This window comes from Trachemys scripta, chromosome 14 (assembly GCF_013100865.1).
Source record: "Trachemys scripta elegans isolate TJP31775 chromosome 14, CAS_Tse_1.0, whole genome shotgun sequence".
Lineage (NCBI taxonomy): Eukaryota > Metazoa > Chordata > Testudines > Emydidae > Trachemys > Trachemys scripta.
This window is the reverse complement of record NC_048311.1, coordinates 9,186,931-9,212,073: the sequence shown is the minus strand read 5'-3', so window position 1 is coordinate 9,212,073 and position 25,143 is coordinate 9,186,931. Positions and strand designations below refer to the sequence as shown.

Genomic DNA, 25,143 nt, shown 5'->3' with positions numbered 1-25,143 from the left:
TAGTATTTTGAAAAATTAAAAAATGTTTAAGAAGCTCAAAATCCACACAAAACATTCTTATTATTATTATTATTTAAGTATCTGTTTGCGACACTAGGCATGTACTTGGGTGGCTAGCCCTTCCCGCCGCTTGGCCACCACAGCTACAGCTAACCACTGCTCTGATTAGTGCTGATTAGCCGAGCTAGTGTGGGTATATTGCCTGGAGCTGGAATGGAATTTGTAGCTCCAGCTCAAAGTGTAGATATACTATTTGTCATTTCCAGGATCAGGACTATTCCAAATCTCTCTCTGTTTGCTTTATTGCAGGATTTCCCAGACCACAGTTGCCAAAAGTCTTTATAATAATAATAATAATAATAATTAATAATGATTAAAGCATTTAATCTCTACCAAGCTGTATGACACAGAAATCTAAAATGTCACATAGAAGTCAGTGCCCAGCCAGAACTAGAAGTCAGCAGTTCCAACAGTGCCCTGCTCTAACTACTACAGAGCACTTCCTCTTCAAATTCCCAGTCATAATATTTATAGGAGATTTATTCACATAGCTGGTAAGACAGCAAATATTTCTATATATATCCACGTCTTATATGAATGACAATTATGCTCTGAGTCAAGTTTGCCAAACAATACTTTGCCAAAAATGCCTTGACCTAAGAAAGAGGAGGAGGCTGTTACATGTGCAGATAAGACCCTATAAAAATGCCCCTAGGATGAATCTGCCTTGTCCGTGCACAGAAAGCTTCAAGGTAAGCGTATGGGGGGATCTGGGCTTGCAGAGAGGAGAAAGTACCCCTGCATTACACACATCCCACTGCATTCCTGCTTCTGCTAGCACTCATTTCCAGGAGGGATTGTTTCTGTCATCAGGGCTTTTAAATGCACTTTTTGAGTCATCTATACATTTTCAATCTCCAGTTTATCACTGGAGTTTCATGCAGCAATAAGAAAGGAATTTCTATTTCTATTTTAGAATATTGACCAGCTTCCAGCCTGCATACTATCCATCTGGTATCACGAAAGAGGTAAGATCCTGATTTGCTAATTCCCAGGGGATGGTGAGTACCCTCTTGGGTGGGATATATATAGCTCAATAGGCAGTCATTGTATCCCCTAATATCTATGCCCATTGTGTAAATGCACTGTATATTGTGCTTGGGCTCTGTTGCCTGTGACAGGCAGGTCTCCAAAGTGGCTGGACTTGAAGCCACTGACCACTAATGCTGGGCCAGCAAGTGCCCTCTCTGAGATACCTCTCCTGAATACACACATCACAACATAATTGTACACAGTGATCTCCTACACGCCAGCTCATAGGTCCCTAATAAACCAGGACAGAGTGGCCCAACAGAGGAGACCCACCAGGGGACAGAATCTAATTACTTGTCCAGAGAATAAATCTATTCTTTTAATGAGCATTTATCCAGAATTTGCTTTTCCCCCACACCCCAAACATCACTGACAATAATTGTACCCCAGCTGAAAGAGAGACACATTTCTCTGGTAAATGCTAATCAAGTTTTCATCTCTTACTGTGCAGAGTAGCTTAGTGAGTGGCACTTAGATGCTATATGTGTGAAAATGCCTTCAGAAGAGGGTTTCAGGTAGTGTTTAAAGCAGTTGGTGGCCCTTTCACAGTGACTCCTTGACCAGTCTGACAGTGCCACTAATGCACTGGATAGTTCTTATATAATTAAGTAAGGAAACTATAAAAGGAGTAATGGCAAATAAAGGCATATTGATAATATTTGGCTAACTGGAGTGGGAGAGACAGACAGACTGAGCTTAAATTACATGAGAACCCAGTTTTTTATTAACTAATACCGGAAAATTCTTTATCAAAAGCACTGACAATGGTAGCCTCCCCTTTGCACCTCTCCTAATATCCACCCTCCTGCTCCCTTTCCCCCACTGCCCTTCCATTGTAAGCACACCACACAGTCTAAAATGTAGCCAGAAGAGAGAATGTAAGAGGGCTTTCATAATTCCTAGTATGTTTTTGGCTCTTCCTGGTCCCTCATGTAGGGATCTGCTTATGCTATTCCTACCAACAAATGCGGTGGAAAATGGACTTCATCCCAATGGAACTGCATGCCCCCTAGTTATAGCGATCTGAACAGGCAAGATGAAAAAGGGATGAGAATGAAAAGTGTGATAAAGTGAAGCCCCAAATGAGTGTCTGGGTCTAAAGTGAGTGAGAGAGCCTATCACCCAGCTCTGGGGTTTCTTTCATTCCAGGTCCTGAGTCAAAAATGTAACATATTTTCTCCCCATCAGAGCTCACTGCTGAGCTGCCCTAGATAAACTGCAGCCATGTCGTCGGATGCTGAGATGGCCGTCTATGGGGTGGCAGCGCCTTTCCTCCGAAAGACAGAGAAGGAGAGAATTGAGGACCAGAACAAGCCTTTCGATGCTAAGACATCGGTCTTTGTGGTGCATTCCAAGGAATCCTTTGTGAAAAGCGTAATCCAGAGCAGGGAAGGAGGGAAGGTCACAGTCAAGACTGACAAAGGAGAAGTGAGTAAAAACAAGGAGTAAGGAACAGCATTTTGTTCCTCCTCTGTTCTTAGCTGATAGAAATGGGTCTCTTCTTTCCTTCCAGTCTTTGACTGTTAAGGAAGATCAAGTCTTCCCCATGAACCCTCCCAAATATGATAAAATCGAGGACATGGCAATGATGACCCATCTCCATGAACCTGCCGTCCTGTATAACCTCAAAGAGCGTTATGCAGCCTGGATGATCTATGTAAGTACAGGCCGAAGTCTTTCCTGGTCTTCCAAACTAACAGCTACACTAAATCATGTGGAACCAATCACATTATCTCCCTTTCTTTCAGACCTACTCTGGTCTCTTCTGTGTCACTGTCAACCCCTACAAGTGGCTGCCAGTGTACAACCCAGAAGTTGTGAATGCCTACAGGGGCAAAAAGCGTCAAGAGGCCCCTCCCCACATCTTCTCCATCTCTGACAACGCCTATCAGTTCATGTTAACCGGTGAGTAGCTCAACTCCTGAAAAGTGATTATAGAGTGAAAATTTCATATGAGGAATCACAAGCTTGTTTCCGGGAAATATGACATGCAGCTAAAGACACCAAAAACATTGAAAACTAGCAATGTGCAAACACGAATTCGTCCAAAGACAAACTGAACCTGACCCAAACATTAGCCCAGTTCTCAGAGAACCCAAAGCAAACCTTTTTGGAAGTTCATAAGTGTGTGGTTAATGGAAAAAGTACAGAATGTCCATATCTGCTTCTGCACATTCTGGCTCTAGCTGGGCCCAAAGAAGAACTGTCAAAAATCATGACACTCTGTTCTCAGGAAGCCTGATTCTTCCTGACTTTGCATCGTGTGTGTCATTTACACTTTTGCAAAGTGGTGCATCAGAATTCTCCACTCCCCTACACTTGTGTGGTAATTCACACACACTTTGCACTCTTTTTTCACTGGTGCTATGCAGATGGTTATAAATTGAGGATCAGGTCATTATTCTGAATAACCCTTTGCTGTCCAGAGATATAAATAGCTTCATCAGATTTCTGTAAGAGGGAATTCTGTGAAAGGGAAGTGAGTATAAGTATCCTGTGATGGCTCTATTGATCTGCATGAGCTTATATTTATTATTTATTCCTGTGGACTTTTAGTTAGTTGCCTGATGCCCTGAGGCCCCTTTACAAATCCCAGCACTTATTTGTTTCACTCAGTTTTCAGTTTTCAGAGTTTTAGCCGTGTTAGTCTGTATCAGCAAAAAGAACGAGGAGTACTTTTGGCACCTTAGAGACTAACAAATTTATTTGAGCATAAGCTTTTGTTGGCTAAAACCCTCTTCATCGGATGCATGCAGTGGAAAATACAGTAGGAAGATATATATACACAGAGGACATGAAAAAATGGGTGTTGCCGTACTAACTATAACGAGAGTAATCAATTAAGGTGGGCTATTATCAGCAGGAGAAAAAAAACGTTTGTAGTGATAATCAGGATGGCCCATTTCCAACAGTTGACAAGAAGGTGTGAGTAACAGTAGGGGGAAAAATTAGCATGGGGAAATAGTTTTTACTTTGTGTAATGACCCATCCACTCCCAGTCTTTATTCAAGCCTAATTTAATGGTGCAAATTAAAAGTTTGCAAATTAATTCCAATTCTGCAGTTTCTCGTTGGAGTCTTTTTTTAAAGTTTTTTGTTGGAGTATTGCGACTTTGAGGTCTGTAATTGAGTGACGAGGGAGACTGAAGTGTTCTCCGACTAGTTTTTGAATGTTATAATTCTTGACGTCTGATTTGTGTCCATTTATTCTTTTGCGTAGAGACTGTCTGGTTTGGCCAATGTACATGGCAGAGGGGCATTGCTGGCACATGATGGCATATATCACATTGGTAGATGTGCAGGTGAATGAGCCTCTCATAGTGTGGCTGATGTGATTAGGTCCTATGATGGTGTCCCCTGAATAGATATGTGGAAAGAGTTGGCAACGGTCAACTTCAGCCCCCAACTAAAACCTCTCCAGCGCATCATCAAGGATCTACAACCTATCCTGAAGGACGATCCCTCACTCTCACAGATCTTGGGAGACAGGCCAGTCCTCACTTCCAGACAGCCTCCCAACCTGAAGCAAATTTCTCATCAGCAACCACACACCACACAACAAAAACACTAATCCAGGAACCTATCCTTGCAACAAAGCCCTTTGCCAACTCTGTATTTTCCACTGCATGCATCCGATGAAGTGGGTTTTAGCCCATGAAAGCTTATGCTCAAATAAATTTGTTAGTCTCTAAGGTGCCACAAGTACTCCTCATTCTTTCAGTTTTCAGTGAGTTCAATGTTACTTAGTAACTCTTTTAAAAGTCTCTTTGATTCTGTCTCTTTCACAGATCGGGAGAATCAGTCGATCCTCATCACGTATGTATAATTCCCTGCCCTGGTTTTTGTTGGCTTTGCACTGTAGGAAGAAACTCTTTGGTTATGTGTTCTCTGCTTCTCTGTTTGATTTGACAGCGGAGAATCCGGTGCTGGAAAGACTGTGAACACAAAGCGTGTCATCCAGTACTTTGCAACAATTGCAGTTTCTGGGGAGAAGAAGAAGGAAGAGCCAGGCAAAATGCATGTGAGTTGGTCACTAGAGACGGGATTAAATGTTCTGTTCTGAAACTGCCACGTGGTTTAAAACAACCTTAATTTGACAATAATTGTTACTTTGTAGGGGACCCTTGAAGATCAAATCATCAGTGCCAATCCCCTGCTGGAGGCCTTTGGGAATGCCAAGACCGTGAGGAACGACAACTCCTCTCGTTTTGTAAGTTTTTTTTTTTGACAAAATTGCTCCTAGTCTCAAGTGCAATGACGGGCCATATATGTTCCTATCATTAGACTGATAATATAAATCTTGGCTGAGTTTTCAAACCTGCTAAAGGGACCCCCAGGGCAGCTTTGCAAATCCCACTTCTGGAGTCTGCCTCTGAGGGTTTTAAATGAAATGACTTTTTTCCTTTAAAGGGTAAATTCATCAGAATCCACTTTGGTACCACAGGGAAACTGGCTTCAGCTGACATTGAAACATGTAAGGGACCTCCCTTTAAGGGTCACAATTCTCTGTCTCTCTTTCTTTCTCATTGTGTTTTCTTGTGGCTAATTGTACTTTACCTACCTTGCCAGATCTGCTGGAGAAATCTAGAGTCACTTTCCAGCTCAAGGCGGAAAGAAGCTACCACATATTTTATCAGATCATGTCCAACAAGAAGCCAGAATTAATTGGTAAGAAACGTTTTAACTCTTTTGGTGGAACTGGTCACTGATGAACTCAGTAACATGGTCAATTAAATTATACCCAGGTATATCCTATGCTTGTTTTCAGAGATGCTTCTGATTACCACCAACCCATATGACTTCCCCTTTGTGAGTCAAGGTGAGATCACTGTAGCCAGCATAGATGACCAGGAAGAGCTGATTGCCACAGATGTAAGTAACACACGAGAATTATTATGTGGAGTACTAACTTTACTAGAGAAGATATTTACATTACTGATTCTTTTGACAGAGCGCCATTGACATATTGGGTTTCAGTGCTGAGGAAAAAACAGCCATTTACAAGCTGACAGGGGCAGTCATGCATTATGGGAACCTGAAATTCAAGCAGAAGCAACGTGAAGAGCAGGCAGAACCAGATGGCACAGAAGGTATTAGCAAAATCTGTATCTAAACTCTCAAGCACTAACTCAGGACCAGATTTACAGATATGTTCTGGATGTTTCATGCAGCTCTGGCATTGCAAATCCAACATTAATTTTGCTTAAGCAGATAATTCAGTTGAGTTCTGACCTGCTTTGCATCACTGCAACAGCACATAACAGCCAGAGTTTGCTAGTGAATCTGTCCCTATGGCTGCTACTATATTAGACACTGATTTGCCACTCCGTCATCAGTTTTACATTAATGTAAGTCCACTAATGTCAATGGTGTTGCACTGGTGTAAAGCTAAAGTAATGCAGTGAAGAATCTTCCAAAGTCTCCTCCAACAGTGATGAAGAAACAGAGAAGCAAAGGGCCTAATTTTACATGGCCTGGCACCTAGTCCCTCACTTAGTGAGGGGGGATTTGATAGCAGCTTTCAACTACCTGAAGGGGGCTTCCAAAGAGGATGGAGCTAGGCTGTTCTCAGTGGTGGCAGATGAAAGAACAAGGAGCAATGGTCTCAAGTTGCAGTGGGAGAGGTCTAGCTTGGCTATTAGGAAACATTATTTCACTAGGAGGGTGGAGAAGCACTGGAATGGGTTACCTAGGGAGATGGTGGAGTCTCCGTCCTTAGAGGTTTTTAAGGTGCGGCTTGACAAAGCCCTGGCTGGGATGATTTAGTTGGGGATGGTCCTGCTTTAAGCAGGGGGTTGGACTAGATGACCTCCTGAGGTCTCTTCCAACCCTAATCTTCTATGATTCTATGATTCTATGATTATGCCTTGCAAAGTGTGTATAAAATGTTGCTTCCAGGATATGTGAGCAGATAGTTCTGAACTAGCAGGGTATCACATCCAATTTCCATTCACTTTGTATGAGGTGGCAGGCAGTGGAGAATGAGGCCCTTAGGCACAGACTCTGAGCTTCATTTGGGCTGAGCCTGACAGATCTCAGGAAGGGCAAGGGTGGCAGTGCACAACCTCTGCAGTCCCTGGGATTCTGCAGCTTGCTGACTAACATAAGCTGGTATGGCCAGAGAGCTGCTGTAATGTATGCTCAACTATACCAGCCCCCAAGGGCTGTTTTTTCAGCGGAGAATATCTACAATCCTGCAGCAGTCCTGCCATAATCCCTTTGTCGGGACCACTGCTGGGACGCCCCATAGCTGATGGGCTGCAAGAGGAGCACTGAAGAGCTGTTCCAGCTGCTTTACACCTTCCAAGGAAGTCCCTTATGCTGAGGATGTTTCCCAGTGCTTGAAACTGTCTGGTTTATGGCATTTTATTTCAGTAGAGGTGGTGTAAAGGCACAGCAGCTGAGGCCAGAATTGGGGCCCTAGAGTTTGAGATCCTTCCGTTAGATAAAAAGTGAGAGGTCTGTGCTCTGCCCAAGATTCTGATCTTCCTCTCTCTAGGATGTATGTCTCTGGAAGGGAATGTAGGAGTGGTTCTATAAATAGACATTATTTCAAGGTCAGTTGACCACTTTGTCAAAAACTAACTGCTCTTTACAGAGTGAAAACGCTTCACTTTCTTGAGAGGATTAGGATCTAAGGGCAAATGCAAACAGAACTAAAGAAAACAGCTGTAAGGAAACATGACCATTATAGACCTGATCATGATATATTCAATAATGGCATTACATGCTGTTATTAATAATAAAATCATTTAAGTAATTTCAGCCAATGCTGGAGGCCGTAGGAGCTGTGGGAGCTGAAGTCAACGGAATTGCACAGGTTTAGGTCAGGACAGTGTTTGGCCAGTAGCCTGTTTGCTTCTGATCATTCAGAAATCAAAATCCCTAGACAAGCTGCACAGTAAAGTGGCAAAGAAAGAACTTCAAAGCCATCTTTTCATTCTGTCTGTTCATCTGCTTCTTTCTCCTTAAAAATTGTTTTTATTTGGCCCTTATGCGGGATTTGTGAACAAATTCTTACAATCACTTGATGTACAGACCCTCTCAATCAAATGCAAAACAATTAATCAAGAAATAAAGGAAGCTCTAAACTCCATAATTACTGGAGTTAGTAATAGATGTGGTAGCTGGTAAAACAAAAACAGATCTCATTACTCTTTTCTAGTCATTATAAAAGACACCAAAGCCTATCTTTGAGCTACTAATTTATTCCTCTCCTTGTTTAGTGGCTGACAAAGCTGCCTACCTGATGAATCTGAACTCAGCTGACCTGCTCAAAGCCTTGTGTTACCCCCGAGTCAAGGTTGGGAATGAATATGTGACCAAAGGTCAAACCGTGCAGCAGGTAACAATTGGTGATCTAGAACTCCTGGTTTGAATTAACACACCCGGGTTTCTTCCTCTGCTTTGTATGGTAACTCCAGTCCCTCTCCCACTGGTTAGGTCCACAATTCGGTGGGTGCTCTGGCAAAGGCGGTCTATGAGAAGATGTTCCTGTGGATGGTTGTTCGTATCAACCAGCAGCTGGATACCAAGCAGCCCAGACAGTACTTCATTGGTGTCCTGGACATTGCTGGCTTTGAGATCTTTGATGTAAGGAGCAGGGATTTGACAGCAGGTTCCTGGAAGGGACACTCAGGGGTTCTGAGAACTTTGAGGGGGTTTTTAACATTATATATTTTGTATTTAAATAATTTCCTGGAAAAGCCTGACTTTTCTGCAGAAACAGGTGTCTCTTGATCTTCCACTAAGGCAGCATGAGCCTCTAATGAGTCCATTTTTGGATAGATTTGTGTGGTGCATGTAGAAATGACAACTGCATTGAAAGTGCCTTCAAATTGTTAACAGGTGGTGCCTAATAGAACAGAAATGATTGTGTACCTAACACAAATTATTGTAGGTGTTTATGGCACCTAGTGGGCAGCTCGCTAACTCCCAGGCAGGCTTGGGGCTGAGGGTTTGGAAATGTCTGGGTAGGCCAGAGGGCTGAGAGCTCAGAAGGAGTTGGCCAGGCTCAGACCCAAATGCCGGTCAAGGATCAGGGACAAGAGCTGAGAAATGCCTGAGTAGGCTTGGGTCCCAGAGCACAGAAATACCTGGACAAGCCTGGGCCTGACACTGCAGAAATGTCTTGGCAGAGCTGAGAATAGAACTCCCAAAACATCTGGCTGGCTCTAGGGATAAGAATTCAGAAAGTCTCCCAGGATTTGCTGCACAATAGAAGCATTGTTCTTCAAACTTTAGCTTTTTCACATATACATTGAAAGTAATCAGTTTCTTTGCATTTTTATAGTACAACAGCCTGGAGCAGCTGTGCATCAACTTCACTAATGAGAAACTGCAACAGTTTTTCAACCACCACATGTTCGTGTTGGAGCAGGAGGAGTACAAGAAGGAAGGAATCGAATGGGAGTTCATTGACTTTGGGATGGACCTGGCTGCCTGCATTGAGCTCATTGAGAAGGTATCTTTTCAATTCAAATGCCTTATATGTTCAAGAATTCTTTAATTATTGTGGGTTGCATTGAATTTTAGATGGATTTTCCATGCTCAGGGCCATAAATATCTTGACCCATAATGTTCTAATTTTTTGCTCTGAAACATTAAGAAGACCACACATAGCTTTATGACAACAGTCCTGCACCCTCTTCTTTCCAAGAGTGGAAAGATGGCATTGTTTACCTTTAGCAGGATTCTTTTCAGAATCCTGGACACAGATTTAATTTTAAAGCATACCAGAAAGCCCCACTATCACAACTCAAAGAGATAGTATCCTGGAAGTTAAGTTCTACTTTTTATCAATAGTATACATCATTCTTCTCAGGAAAAACAGAAGTAATTCTTGAAAAAGATGTAAATTTTTCTGTCTTGATGTGATTATTGTACACATAGCAGGAACTTTATGCCAATGTTATGTGATTAAAGGTCTGCGTGTTGTTGTCAATAGGACAGCTAACCTGCTGGGAACTCAATTTTCACACTGAAATAGATAATGATTATTTTGTGGTCTTTCTTCATGGATACTGTAACCATTTTTGACAAGCTAAATGTTTGTAATGCACATGAATTATTAATCATTATTATTATTTGTAGTGCAGGAGCTCCCAGGTCACTAACTGGGATCCTATTGTGTTAGGTACCGTATACCTTATATATATAAGGTGACAATCAGTCTGGGCCAATATAGATGCTCTTTCATTTCTATGGCCTCTTTGAATCATAGAATGTTAGGGTTGGAAGGGACCTCAGGAGGTCATCTAGTCTAACCCCCTGGTCAGAGCAGGACCAATCCCCAGACAGATTTTTACCCCAGTTCCCTAAATGGCCCCCTCAAGGATTGAACTCACAACTCTGGGTTTAGCAGGCCAATGCTCAAACCACTGAGCTATCCCTCCCCCTCCTCCTTTGGATGTGAACATGAGGATTTTGTTCGTGTTTCCACTTTTTTGTAGAATTCCTTTTGATTTTCAGGTTGTTAAAGAACCATATTAACCTCTTACTATTCTTCCTGTCTTTCCTTTGCATTGGGATAGTTTACAGTTGTGCCTTTACGTTGTCTCCTTGAGAAACTGCCAGCTCTCCTGAACTCCTTTATCCCTTAGATTTTCTTCCCATGGGACCTCCCCTGCCACTTCTCTGAGTCTCTTAAAGTCTGTTTTGCTGAAGTCCATTGTCCTTATTCTGCTGCTTTCACTCCTTCCTTTCCTTAGAATCATGAAATATGTCATCTCATGATCACTGTTATCCAAATGGCCTTCCACCTTCAGATTCACTACCAATTCTTCCCTGTTGGCCAGAATCAAGTCTAAAATGGCTGTCCCTGTGGTTACTTCCTCCACTTTCTAGAAGCAAAAGTTGTACGCAGCACATTCCTAGAACTTACTGGACATTTTATGTTTTGCAGTATTACTTTCCTAACAGATGGCTGGGGAGTTAAAATCTCCCATTACTACCAGATCTTGTGTTTTGGTTATTTCTGTTTTTTTGTTCTAGAAATGTCTCGTTCATCTAATCTTCCTGATTGAGTGGTCTATAGTAGACCCCATACCATGACATCATCCCTATTTTTACCCCTTTTGTTTTTACCAGACACTCTCAATTGGTCTGCCTCCCACCTACTTCTGGACCTCAGGACAAATGGATATCTTCTTGTCAGCACCTTCTCCCTTTTCCCCCTGCCTGTCCTTCCTGAACAAGCTGTACCCCTCTGTACCAATATTCCAGTCAGGAGATTTATCTCTCCAAGCCTCTGTGATTCCAATTCAGTCATAATTTAGTTATTTTATTTTTCACATCCTTTCTAGCATAAATAAAATTAATTTTCATGCGCCATTAATGTATCTAGGGTTGATTGAAAAATATCAAATGAATAATTTATTTAGCAAATGTTCATTTTTCAAACGAATCATTTGATGATTTTTAAAAACATTCTTCACTCAGTTCTATAGCTTACATGCAAAGCTGAAAATATGTCAGTATTCAGTTGGTTTAATTTTGCTTTGTCCATGGCAGTTTAATTGAATTAAAGTTCATAGATTCCAAGGCCAGAAGGGAGCATTGTGATGATCTAGTCTGACCTCCTGTATAACACAGGCCAGAGACCTGCCCCCAAATGATTCCTAGAGCATATTGTTTAGAAAAATATCCAATCTTGATTTAAAAATTATCCATGCTGGAGAATTCACCACGACCCATGGTAAATTGTTCCAATGGTTAATTACCCTCACTCTTAAAAAATTACACCTTATTTCCACTCTGAATTTGTCTAGCTTCAAATTCCAGCCATTTCATAGTGTTACACCTTTCTTTGCTAGATTGAAGAGCCCGTTCTTAAATATTTGTTTCTGATGTGGATACCTATAGACTGTAATCACATCACTCCTCACCTTCTCATTGTTAAGTAGATTGACCTCCTTGAGTCTATCACTATAAGGCAGGTTTTCTAATCCTTTAATCATTCTCATGGCTCTTCTCTGAACCCTCTCCAATTCATCAACATCCTTCTTGAATTGTGGGCACCAGAACTGGGTGCAGTATTCCAGCAGTGGTTCTAAGCAATCTCAGTGCCGTTCTGCCAAATTCAGAGGTAAAATAACCTCTACTACTACTCAAGATTCCCCTGTTTATGCATCCCAGGATCGCATTAGCTCTTTTGGCCACAGCACTGCACTGGGAGCTCATGTTCAACTGATTATCCACCATAGCCCCCAAATCTTTTTCAGAGTAGCTGCTTCCCGGGATAGAGTCCTCCATCCAGTTAGTGTGGCCCACATTCTTTGTTCCTAGATGGATACATTTACATTTAGCCATATTAAAATGCATAGTGTTTGCTTGAGCACAGCTTACCAAGTGATCCAGATCACTCCGTGTCAGTGACCTGTCATCTTCATTATATACCATTCCCTCAATTTTTGTGTCACCTGCAAACTTTATCAGTGATGACTTTATGGTTTCTTTCGGGTCATTGATAAAAATGTTAAATAGTGTTGGGCCAAGAACCAATCCCTGTGGGTTCCCATTAGAAACACACCCATTCAATGATGATTCTCCATGTACATTTAGATTTTGAGACTTATCAGGTTAGCCAGCTTTTAATCCACTTAATGTGTGCCATTTTAATTTTATATCTTTCTAGTTTTGTAATCAAAATGTCGTGAGTACAAAACCAAATGCCTTACAGAAATGTAAGTATATTACATCAACACTATTACTTGACCTCTACAGCACTAGTAATATCCTCTTTTTAACTAGACCAAGAGATGGTCACATTGTTGCATCCAAAAAATCCTCATGTAATCTCTCTCTCTCTTCTCCTATCCCCCTTCTTATCTATTGCTGTGTCTTTCAGCCAATGGGTATTTTCTCCATCCTGGAAGAGGAGTGCATGTTCCCCAAGGCGACTGATGCATCTTTCAAGAACAAGCTCTATGACCAGCATCTTGGCAAGTCCAACAACTTCCAGAAGCCCAAGCCTGCCAAAGGAAAGGCTGAGGCCCACTTCGCCCTGGTGCACTATGCTGGCACTGTGGACTACAACATCACTGGCTGGCTCGAGAAGAACAAGGATCCTCTGAATGAAACTGTCATTGGGTTGTACCAGAAATCGTCAATGAAAACACTGGCTTTGCTCTTTGCCGCGTATGGTGGAGATGCAGGTAATTTCTGTAAAATCCGTATTTTAATTGATTCACAATAAACTGATTCCTCTAGAATCCCTACCAATTCTAATCTAGCGGCACACTGTAGAGAGTGAAAAGTCATCTTCTGCCTGTGGCTTGGTCTTATTAAAAAGGAAATAAAAAATCTGATCAAGTGTAGCTCAAACCTCCTCCTTAGTATTGTCAAGATTGTGCGTTGCACACCCTAGTTCCTCTTTCTCCAAACAGTCATGCCTGCCTCCCTTACATATGGGTGTGATAGTAGGGCTGTCAAGCAATTAAAAAAATTAATCATGATTAATCGTGCAATTAATCACACTGCTAAACAATAATGGAATACCATTTATTTAAATATTTTGGATGTTTTCTACATTTTCAAATACAGTGGTTTCAATTACAACACAGAATACAAAGTGTACAGTGCTCACTTTATATTTATTTTTGAGTGCTGTAGCTATCTTTAGAAATCTGACATTAGTACCTGCTTTGTGTTTTGTCAAATCTGTAGTGAAAGTGTTCTTAAAATGATCAATATGTGCTGCGTCATCATCCAAGACTGCCATAACATGAAATATATGGCAGAATGTGGGTAAAACAGAGCAGAGGACATACAATTCTCCCCCAAGGAGTTCAGTCACAAATTTAATTAACACATTATTTTTTTAATGAGTATCATCAGCATGGAAACATGTCCTCTGGAATGGTGGCCCAATCATGAAGAGGCATATGATCATTTAGCATATCTGGCACATAAATACCTTGCAATGCCAGCTACAAAAGTGCCATGCAAATGCCTGTTCTCACTTTCTGGTGACATTGTAAATAAGAAGCAGACAGCATTATATCCTGTAAATGTAAACAAACTTGTTTGTCTTAGCGATTGGCTGAACAAGAAGTAGGACTGAGTGGACTTGTAGGCGCTGAAGTTTTACATTGTTTTATTTCTGAGTGAAGTTATCTAACAAAAAAATCTACATTTGTAAGTTGCACTTTCATGACAAAGAAATTGCACAACAGTACTTGTATGAGGTGAATTGAAAAACACTATTTCTTTTGCTTATCATTTTTACAGTGCAAATATTTTTAATCAAAAATAATATGCACTGATTTCAATTACAACACAGAATACAATATATGTGAAAATGTAGAAAAACATCCAAAATATTTAATAAATGTCAGTTGGTATTCTATTGTTTAACACTGCGATTAAAGCTGCAATTAATCGTGATTAATTTTTTAAATTGCGATGAATTTTTTGAGTTAATTGCGTGAGTTAACTGCGATTAATCAACAGCCCTAATAATGAGCTGTCTGCTGTAGCAGAAACCATTAGCCTTTTCTCTGCATGACCAATGGTTATTAACAGGGTTGGCTGTTACAGGCAAACACCACCAGCCTGTGAGTGTAACCGTTCAAACCCCAAAGTGCATCCTTTTAATTTTGTCTTTTTTGTGTGTGATTCAGAGGGTGGTGGCAAGAAGGGAGGCAAGAAGAAGGGTTCTTCTTTCCAGACCGTCTCTGCTCTTTTCAGGGTACAGTACATTGTTCCTTATTGCGTTCTCTGTGATGGTGGGTTGGAAATTCCCTTTACATTTAAAAAGTCTATTTTCCCAGTGGTCTCGGTTGTGAACTTTTTAAGTCAAAAAGCCTCTTTCAGTTGCTCTTAAAGGGCCTGATCCAAAGCCCATTGAAATCAGTGGAAAGACACCCAGCTTTGGATGATGTCTAAAGTACTTGGGCCAGATTCTGTTCTCATTTACACAGGATTAAACCAATTTTGCCCCCTACTGTGGCCACTATGTACTAGTATTAGTGGGTCTGTCTGCCCGCCTTACGCTGGCTGCCTGCCGAGCATGGGGGAATGTGCAGAAGGAGTAGGGCCAGCACAGTGGGTCCAAGACCACCTGCTTTCCAGCAACTGGCACAGGGGATATGGCGGAGGGAGCGGCATGGTCCAGCTAATGTCTGGAAGCCAGAACAGGCTGGTGGTGTTCTGGGCAGTAGGCACATCTTAGAACTGCCCAGGGATTGCTTAGAACTGTGTCTCAGGGCAACCTTTATAGCTAACAATGCAGCCTCCCTCCTGATTTGTGCCAAGTGCAGCAGCGTCAGATCTGAGGAGGTCTCTCATAGTAACTCCATTTCTATTCCGTGGCAGAGTTCCTCTGAATATACCTAGGTGTAACGGAAAGCAGAGTCTGTCCTTTTGTCTCCTCTCCCAGGATGAAGATGTCAGAAACAATTATGTCAAACCAAATTAGTCTTAAGAGACCCTCCCCCCCCCAGAGATGCTGTTATAGGATTTAATATTCCCCTTCCTGATTCCTTCGCTTTCAGTGGAAATTGTTACAGGGTCATGTGCAGCCTTCCACTCAGCTCTGGATTTCAGGGATGTTAATGGCCCATACTGCCTACATTTCAAACACCTGAAAAAACGGAAGTGTGTCCTTTGTTAGCCTCTTCTGCCACTGCATCTGCTCCCTTCCTCTCTCATCCCCTCTGCATTTTCCAATATAATCAACAGAAAGAAATATCTTGTTCAGAAGGATGGCCTGATGTTGCAGATAATCATCTTTCTTTGAAAATGTCCTCCTTTGGCTTCCATAACAGCCCTTGTGGCCATTTCCCATTAGTTTCTGGTCCTGTCTTGTTAGCCTTTTCCAGCTTGCTCAAGTAGAGCTACTTTCAGAGTTTTATATCTCACTTTAATGATCGTGTTCAAGATCCAAAGAAAGAGGGCACCTTAGGTTAGAATGAACCCAGCTGGGAAGTTTTGCAAGCTAGTTTGTCTACATGGTTATAGGTTTACTGCATCTATCAGTGCAGATACAGATGCAACTTTGGTTAACGTAAACCTTTGCTTATGGTCTCACAGGAGAATTTAAACAAGCTGATGAGCAATCTGAGAAGCACTCATCCTCACTTTGTGCGATGCCTCATTCCCAATGAAACGAAGACACCCGGTAAGAAGCGCCAGTGTACAGAGCTCTTAGTGAGATGCAGCCATTCCCTCTGGGCTACACAAGGAGGTACTAATTCATGCTGTGATTTGTTAAGGTGCCATGGAACATGATCTCGTACTGCACCAGCTAAGGTGTAACGGCGTGCTGGAAGGGATCCGAATTTGCAGGAAAGGATTCCCCAGCAGAGTCATTTACGCAGACTTTAAACAGAGGTCAGACTCTCCCAGTCCCTGTTCCATTCTCTCTCTGTGGAGTAGCTTGCATTTTCTAACTACTTTAACTATCGTAGTCACTGCAGCACCCAGCACATGCTATGTGTATAGAAGAAATTTAGGACCAAACTGGTGTAGTCCAAAAAGCAGCAAAAATGCCACACTTTTCCTGTGTGGGGGGAGGGGAATGGGCTGGGTGGGCAGTGGAGTGGCCATGCTAGGTGACTATGTAGCCCTTTAAATACCATAAAGCTGAATTTCATGATGGGTCCGTCTGTGGGAACTCAGAATAGGGGCTTCATGGGAGGACAAAGGCAGTGACAGAGACATGGCCAATGTGGCCAAGAATTCTATGGCCCACTGAGTCACAGCTGTTGATAGTGTAGGTGCAGTGGGACATGGCTACTGCTAATTCTCATGGGCTGTATTAGCAGCCAGATTGCACTGATGCACTGTTTCCTGTCTCAGGTTTGGTTTCTCTCCACATACATGCTTGCATAGTTCCCCGCACACAAGGTTCTTTACTTGGGGATGACACTGTTACCCTTGGAGATGGTGAAACATATCAGACTGACATCCCTGGAGACCAATCTCCTCTATGCATTGAGACTAGTTAATATAAATACACTGCAAGCAGTCATAGTGCAAGCTTTTTCACTTTAGCCTGAAAATGTGTTTCCTTCTGACCTGGAATGTCATCTCAAAGCATGAGAAGGAAATTCATTCTTCACAGCTCCATTCATTCCTTGATTCTACTGTGGAGAATCCTAACAATGGGGCCCGTTAGTGCCACATGTGATTATGGTTTCAACAATGTAAGTATCTTCATAGTCCATTTTCTCCCACAGATACAGGATTTTAAATGCAAGCGCCGTTCCAGAAGGACAATTTATGGACAGCAAGAAGGCTTCTGAGAAACTACTTGGGTCCATTGATATTGATCAGACCCAGTATAAATTTGGTCACACCAAGGTACAAACACTTTTTGATTCAAACACCATCTATTTGTATAATGTACAGAATGAAAGTGATTGTCTGTAACATTCTCTTCCTCAAGGTGTTCTTCAAAGCAGGACTTCTGGGTCTTCTAGAGGAGATGAGAGATGATAAACTGGCACAGCTTATCACCCGCACACAAGCCATGTGTCGTGGCTTCCTGATGAGAGTGGAGTTCCAGAAAATGATGCAAAGAAGGTAGAAATGTACAGTACTGCATTTGGTCTGTTGGGTTTATGTCACCCCACAGAGGTGAACAGAATTGGAGGGGTGGATTCAGTCTGACTTAGATCTCATTAATCCACTATATCAATGTGTGAGCACTTGGGAGTAGAGCTGGGTGAAAATTTTCAGACAAATAGTTCATTTGCTGAAAAATGCAGTTTCAGGTTGACCTAAACTAGTCACAAAATTGCTGATAGTTTAGTCCCAAAAACTGGGGCTAGAGTCACAAGGAAACTTAAATGCTATATATAAATAAGCAGAGGAGAAGGCAGAGACATAGCACCACATCCACCTTCCCCTCTGGTCTGGGGAATCTAGCCCTTCTTTTCCTTTGCTTTTATTAAATGAAAGTTTAAAAAGTCTGAACTCAAAACAAAAGGTTTTATTCAATCTTAAATGAAATTTTCCGCCTTTTTCAATTCACTGAAAATTCAGAAAAACGTTAGTTTTGGTTCAATCCAAACTGAATTTTTTTAAATTTTATTTTTCGGAACTGCCAGTGAACCAACAAATCAATTATTTGCACAGCTCCATCTGGGAGTGTAAATCAGTATAACTGGTATACCAAGGAGCAAGAAGAAGGTGTAATAAAGTGTGCGTTAGACTAGGGGTGGCCAACTTTAACTTACACCTTCCAATTGGGTACTTTTGTGCTAAATTCTCTTTGGCTCCTCAGCATGTGAGTTACACCAGTTCAGAGTCCCTTAGACTCCAAAACACTCATCAGAGGGAGTGGGTCAGTTACAGATGTGTTGTGTAAAGAGGGAGCGAAAGTTCATCCCGGTTTGTGAGCGTGAGTCAACAGAGAACAGACATTAATTCAACATGCACATTGAGGAGACCGACAGTGGAGTTTTACTTCCCCTAGACTTTCTAAGACTCAAGCAGGTCCAGAGTCTGTAACCCTTAGAGTAGTATTTTTTCATGTGAGTGGCCCCATTTGAACTCAAATGAGGCTACTTGGCTGAATAAATGCTACTCACAATTAGTAGAATTGCAGTATCTGGCCTTTCGACTCACCTCTGATTTGGCCCATAACATTGACCTTATATTCTGATGACATTATAGAGAGTCCATCTTCTGTATCCAATACAACGTTCGCTCGTTCATGAATGTCAAGCACTGGCCCTGGATGAAGCTGTACTTCAAGATCAAGCCCTTGCTGAAGAGTGCTGAATCTGAGAAGGAGATGGCCAACATGAAGGAAGAGTTTGAGAAAACGAAAGAGGAGCTTGCTAAGTCTGAGGCAAAAAGGAAAGAACTGGAGGAAAAAATGGTGACCCTGCTGCAAGAGAAAAATGACCTGCAGCTCCAAGTACAGTCTGTGAGTATCACCAGTGCATTCTACTGTGCAATTGCACAGTAGAAAGGTCCAAGCTGAAAGTTCCAAATGCAATTTTCCCATGAAGCATCCCATTAACAGCACTGGGATCAGTGTTCGGCCAAGATAAAATATTCCCCGTGTTTAAAATATTAAGTATCAAAAAAGAAGTATATGCATATAAATAAATAAATAACAATACTCCCCAGCCACGTATGACAGGTCATGCCCTAAAACAAGGTGAGAGCAAGCAAATTCGGCGAAGCAAAGTTATGCTCTTTAAATACTCCTGCTTCATCCATGGCACCTTAGGCTACATCTACAGTACAAACTATGGCTGGTGGCCTGTAGGGTACATGTGGCTACCCACGGCAGTGAAAAGCAGGCTACGGCCACATAGCAGTGTGCAGCTACATGTGTTGTGTAAGGCTCTGGCAGAGAGTAGACAGCAGGAAAAGGTTTCAGCTGCCTCTCCCCTGCCAGAGCCTTTCCCTGCTGGTGGAGTCTTTCCATGTGGGGAAAGCAGAGGACAGCAGAGTAGGCAGGGAGGCCCGGCTTGGGCAAGTAGAGAGCAGTGTATGTGCGTGAGTACATACCCATACCCTTCAGGCATGTCTGTACTCTACTTGCCTAAGCCTGGCCTCACCATCTACACTGCTATTTGTTACCCATGCCAGGGGCTACCTGGATGTGTGCACTACACAGAACCAAAAGAAGTGTCAGTGGAGACATACACTTACTGTGACAATCCCAATGTATTCACATGCCATGATGAATTCACACATCTGCTATACTATTTATATTTATTGTGCCACTGATGTTACCAGTTGGGGGCCCTACACAGACCATGATATGGAGCCTTCTGTGGCTCCACCCCTACAGCCGCACCCCATAATGTGGTCTCCCCACACAAACACACTTAGAGTGGCAGCGGCAGGGAGGCAGGGTCTCTATTGCCCACCAGAGCAGCAGGTCTTCGAGCTCACACCCCATAGAGAGGAATGGGGCAATTCTGCCCTCTCAGACTTTTGTTTTAGGCTGTCTGCAAACTCATGCAGTTGACACTGCATCAGATAAACTTGGGTCACATTTTCAACCTGTTCTTCATAACCATGAGGGCTAGAAACTTACTCTATTTTCCTAACTGTGTGCTGAGATTTTCCTGTAATCACATGACAGAGTAGAGGCCCTATACATGAGTTTATAGTGTTTATGCCTTAATCTGTCTCAGTTACCACCCTGTGAAAACAATGAACTGTAGAAAAAGTTTTGAAACATAAGCCACAGGATGGGCATAAAACGTTAAGGAAAGTAGATGAGTGCATGCTCAGTAGATGATTTTTGCATTGGCTGTAACCCTTTTATTTTCCAGGCAAGTTCTTTGAAGGATTAGTCCTTAGTTTTAACATTATGTAGATGTAAAAGCTAGACCCTGCAAATGGATCTGCCCCCAGGAAGCTTCATTGACTTCAGTGGAGCTCTGCGTGGGTGCAGAGTCCACCCATGTGGACTCCTATAAAGTCATGGGTTTCATGAGAGTAGATCCATTTGCAGGATCTAGCCTCAAATTTGATCTTCAAAGTAAAGCCACACTTGAGGCACTAAAAATATTTGCCAAATATGTCAACTGGTAAGATATGCTTCATTTATGGTGAGATATTTGAAAAATATTCATTTTTCATTTCTAAATTGTGTTGAAGACATAGAACTTTTAGGCCAAATGGTTGTTTTTTTTTAAAGAATATTATGAGTCATTGATAGTATGAGTTAAAAATAGAAGTGTCATCCCAACAGATGTGATAAAAATCATAATGATACAAACACCGGTAAAAAAGAAAAAGAAAAAACCTTTTAGAAAAGATCCTAATAATGGATTCACTGTAGGAATCTGATGGCTTGGCTGATGCTGAGGAAAGATGTGACCAGCTGATCAAAACCAAAATTCAACTTGAAGCTAAAATTAAGGAGGTGACTGAAAGAGCAGAGGATGAGGAGGAGATGAATGCTGAGCTGACAGCCAAAAAGAGGAAACTGGAGGACGAGTGTTCAGANAAGCGCGTAATGCAGAAGAGAAGGCCAAGAAGGCAATCACTGATGTGAGTTGAAGGCACTTTTCTTTGGAGAATATGGCTGTGTTTGCACCTGAAATGGCTGGTTTTCTGGACCGGTTTCCTTTCTTCACTCACTAGGCAGCCATGATGGCGGAGGAGCTGAAGAAGGAGCAGGACACCAGCGCCCACCTTGAGAGGATGAAGAAGAACCTGGACCAGACGGTGAAGGATCTGCAGCTCCGTCTGGATGAGGCAGAGCAGCTGGCACTGAAGGGTGGCAAGAAGCATATCCAAAAATTGGAGGCCAGAGTGTGTATTCCCCATATTTGTGCATTTAGGAGCATTTCCTATGTCCTGTCACAGTGAAACTCAATGATCCATTTCTCATTTCAGGTGCGTGAGCTGGAAGGTGAGGTTGACAATGAGCAGAAACGCAGCGCTGATGCTATCAAGGGTATGCGCAAGTATGAGAGAAGAGTAAAGGAACTGTCCTATCAGGTAAGGAGGGAGGCTCTTTGTGCTGTCACATCCTTCTCCTGGGAGCATGAATTATTTGCATGTGATCCTGCAGGGCAGAATTTTTATTGCCATTTTCAAACAGTAAGACAGTGAACAGTAATACTATGGAAAAACAAAGAGTTCACCAGGAAATCATTTAAAAGACTATTAAAATATCCATGTTATAATCTTTATTATCCTACTTACCAAAATGTTTTATATGGAACATTGCTTTCACTTTATAATATGAAGGAAATAGACAAATAATTAGGAAATGAATTGACTCTCTTCCATTACGAACTCTTTTTAGACTGAGGAAGATCGCAAGAATGTTTTCAGGCTCCAGGATCTGGTAGACAAACTACAACTGAAAGTGAAAGCTTACAAGAGACAAGCTGAGGAGGCTGTAAGTATCATTCTGAGGCAGGTGAATATTCATCCTCTTATGGGATAGAAATTCTGCTACTTTGAGGAGAATGATATTAAGTTGTTTTCCACTAATTGTCTGTCTGTATGTCTGCCTATCTAAGCCCCTGGAATTTGTTTGATGTCTTGTGGTTGTTTTTTGCATAACAGCTCCAGTACACAGAGAATTAGTTTATATTGGCCATTGTAACATCCCTTGTGGACACCTGGACGGGTTCAGAGCAACATCGTTGGGAGAGGACTTCCCACAACTCAGTGCCAACCCAGAACAATGGATCTGGGAGGCTGCAGTAAACACAATTTCATTCAGATATAAATAATACCTTTCAGTTTCAATTTCGCCAGAGCCAGAAAATGCTGTCACCTTATCAAAGAACGTTTCTTCCCCTGGGGCAATGGCTGAGGTACTTCGGTCTTGGAACAAATCAGGACTTGTGTACATCATAGCAGAACTTGCACATCCTTTGGCCTGTACCTGTTCGGTTTACCATTCTTGTACATTCTGTAGCATGGTGTTATCAGTCTGGTGGAATATTTACACTCCTCTTGTTTTTTAGGGGTGCTTGTACATTTCTTGAAAAGAATTTGTCACAGAAAGTTATGAGCAACTGAGAAAGGGGTTAGAATGGAAGCTATCTGAACTACAGTATACACTACCCACTCAAATTTTAAGTACATACAGTAAATACCATTAAAGTCTTTTTAATATAAAACTCCCTCTTATCTTGTCCCAGAATGTAAATCACCTGTCCAGTAGCTCTTCTAATTATTTAAATCCCCACTATCTATCAGAATACTTTTGATTTCCCTGCAACAATACACAAAAAATAAGGAGCCACTCCGTGTGTGTATGTGTGTGTATGTGTGTGTGTGTGTGTGTGTTTCACACAGATAGATTTGCACTAGGGAACTAAAACTTTTTTAATTTTTTTGTGACAGGCTTATAGTGCTTTTGATATAACACAACTGATCTGTTCCTTTCATTCAGTTCTGTCTTCCTCTTCCTTGTAAGATGCATCTCACTAGAAAGTACCAATTGCCCTTTTCTTGCAAAAGCATGAGCACACATTCTAATTGTATGAAAGGTAATTTTTGGGGAATCTAATACAAAATCTAGCAAATAGGAGATTTTTAGACTGCTCATCTAAAGTGTTCCCCTTAAAATGCTTATGAGCTAGAATGGTGTGGCATCTGTCATTTGGATTTCTTCACTGTCCCATCCACCGTAGGATAAACTTTTAGTAACAATCATATGTTTACTGTCATTTTGCAAATGCAAAAGACTCCAGCATTATCAGTGAACATACACAGCTAAAGATACATAACTCTTAAATGTTTGCAAAAGTATTTCAATTAGTTTTAAATAAATTTTCTAAATTAGAAAATGATGAGGTAAGAAGTGGTCAGTGGGTGACAGAGTTTGGGCCTTCCCCTCGGCAAACAGTTGCATCCAATCAAGTCCCAAATGTGGGAGAAGGGGAACTGTTAGCCTTTTGGTTTTCACAACACTTTCTCCATCCTCAGGAGGAACTATCCAATGTCAACCTCACCAAGTTCCGCAAGATCCAGCATGAGCTGGAAGAGGCTGAGGAGCGGGCTGACATTGCGGAGTCCCAGGTCAATAAGCTCCGGGTGAAGAGCCGCGAGGTTCATAAGAAAATTGAAGGAGAAGAGTGAGGATGTCTCCATGCTGCAAAGTGACTGAGAAATGCACAAAATGTGAAAATCTCTGTCACTTCGCTTTGTAATTATTGTTTATTCTGTCCTCAGTGTCTAGGAAATAAAGATTGTAGAGCGCTTTGCATACAAAGAACCAAAAGTGGCTTTTGTGTTGTACTTGTTAGCTCTAGAGTCTTATTAAGGTTTGTGCACTTATATTTTTCTAACTAAACATACACAAAATATTTGTAAACTGTCATCCCTACATTTTTAAAGAATTTGAGCCACCATTAAGATAATCCAATTTGACCTCATGCAAATACACCTCTACTACCCGATATAACGCTGTCCTCGGGAACCAAAATATCTTACTGCGTTATAGGTGAAACCGCGCTATATTGAACTTGCTTTGATCCGCTGGAGCGCACAGCCCCACCCCCCCGGAGCGCTGCTTTACTGCGTAATATCTGAATTTGTGTTATATCGGGTCGTGTTATATTGGGGTAGAAGTGTACAAGGCCACAGAATTCACCCAGGAATTCCTGGAGTAGAGGAAATTATTCTTCTGTATGATGTAAGTGAATGCTGTCAACCCATCCAGTCTTGATTCAAAGCCACCAAGCAATGAGGAAGTTACCAAAACTCTTGGTAATCTGTTCCACTGGTTAATTACTCACACTGTTAACAAGTTGTATCTTATTTCCAATTTGAATTTTTCTAAATTCAACTTCCTGGGAGTTGTGTTACATGAAATTGACCCCACAAATCAGATCTGCTCCCTGTGTAATGTGGCAAATGGCCGGTGCTATTATGATGGGTTCCATGCTTTCCCTTCCTGTGATGAGTCAGGGCGCTGCCTGTTGCCCCTATTCTTGGGCATTGAGGGATCCGCTAGTGCCCTGGTAGGAGAGAGAAGGGGAGCTGGGAAGGGACCCAGGCCTGTCCTCTACTCCAGGTCCCAGCCGCTTCAGCTTCATGGGCTTCCTGCCCTCTCCCCCCTTGGGCAGGGTTTCTCTCAGTCCTGTGTGCCTGGGGAGTCCCTCTGCTTTGCTTGAGCAGGGTTTCCCTTCCCTTGGTACTCTGATCCTCTGATTAACAAGAGTACTCCTCGAAACTACAGTCATCTCTCCTTCCCCCTCCCTGTCTGACTGAAGCAGGGGGTTTTATTAGGTCTCTGGCAGGGCCTTAATTGTCTCCAGGTGCTCTAATTAACCTGTAGTAGCCTCTCCTTGGTCCACAGGGAATAAGGCTCTGATCATCCTGTGGCTTATGTATCTCCCATCTATCACTCTCCTGCTTCCCTCTGGCCCTGCTGTATCACATATTTTCCCTCCCGCCCCCACCCCCCCACTCAATGCTACAGGGTTGGGCTACATGGGATGAGAGGCAATACTGTCGTGACAGGCCATCAGCATTGCCGTGTTGGTTTTCGGCCATATGCTGTACCTGGAAATGGAAGGGTTGCAGGGATAGGAACCATCTAGTGACTCTCACATTCTTCTCCTTGTTTCTGTGCATCCACTGGAGTGGAGCATGGTCTGTC

General features: G+C 42.1%; 1 protein-coding gene across 1 annotated transcript; it reads left to right on the top strand.

Moving 5' to 3' along the window:
• Positions 1-715: 715 nt before the first annotated feature.
• Positions 716-23,753, top strand: LOC117887361 (myosin heavy chain, skeletal muscle, adult-like). The gene is given in 28 exon segments (XM_034789901.1): positions 716-752; positions 977-1,028; positions 2,281-2,520; positions 2,606-2,749; positions 2,841-2,997; positions 4,880-4,907; positions 5,004-5,112; positions 5,209-5,301; positions 5,502-5,565; positions 5,661-5,759; positions 5,860-5,963; positions 6,043-6,181; positions 8,318-8,436; positions 8,535-8,684; positions 9,385-9,555; positions 12,940-13,246; positions 14,714-14,781; positions 16,125-16,212; positions 16,307-16,424; positions 17,273-17,396; positions 17,482-17,618; positions 18,714-18,969; positions 20,851-21,012; positions 21,015-21,062; positions 21,156-21,326; positions 21,411-21,515; positions 21,826-21,921; positions 23,466-23,753. Coding segments are annotated over 26 exon segments (3,414 nt in total). The 5' UTR covers positions 716-752; positions 977-1,028; positions 2,281-2,316; the 3' UTR covers positions 23,619-23,753.
• Positions 23,754-25,143: the final 1,390 nt, after the last annotated feature.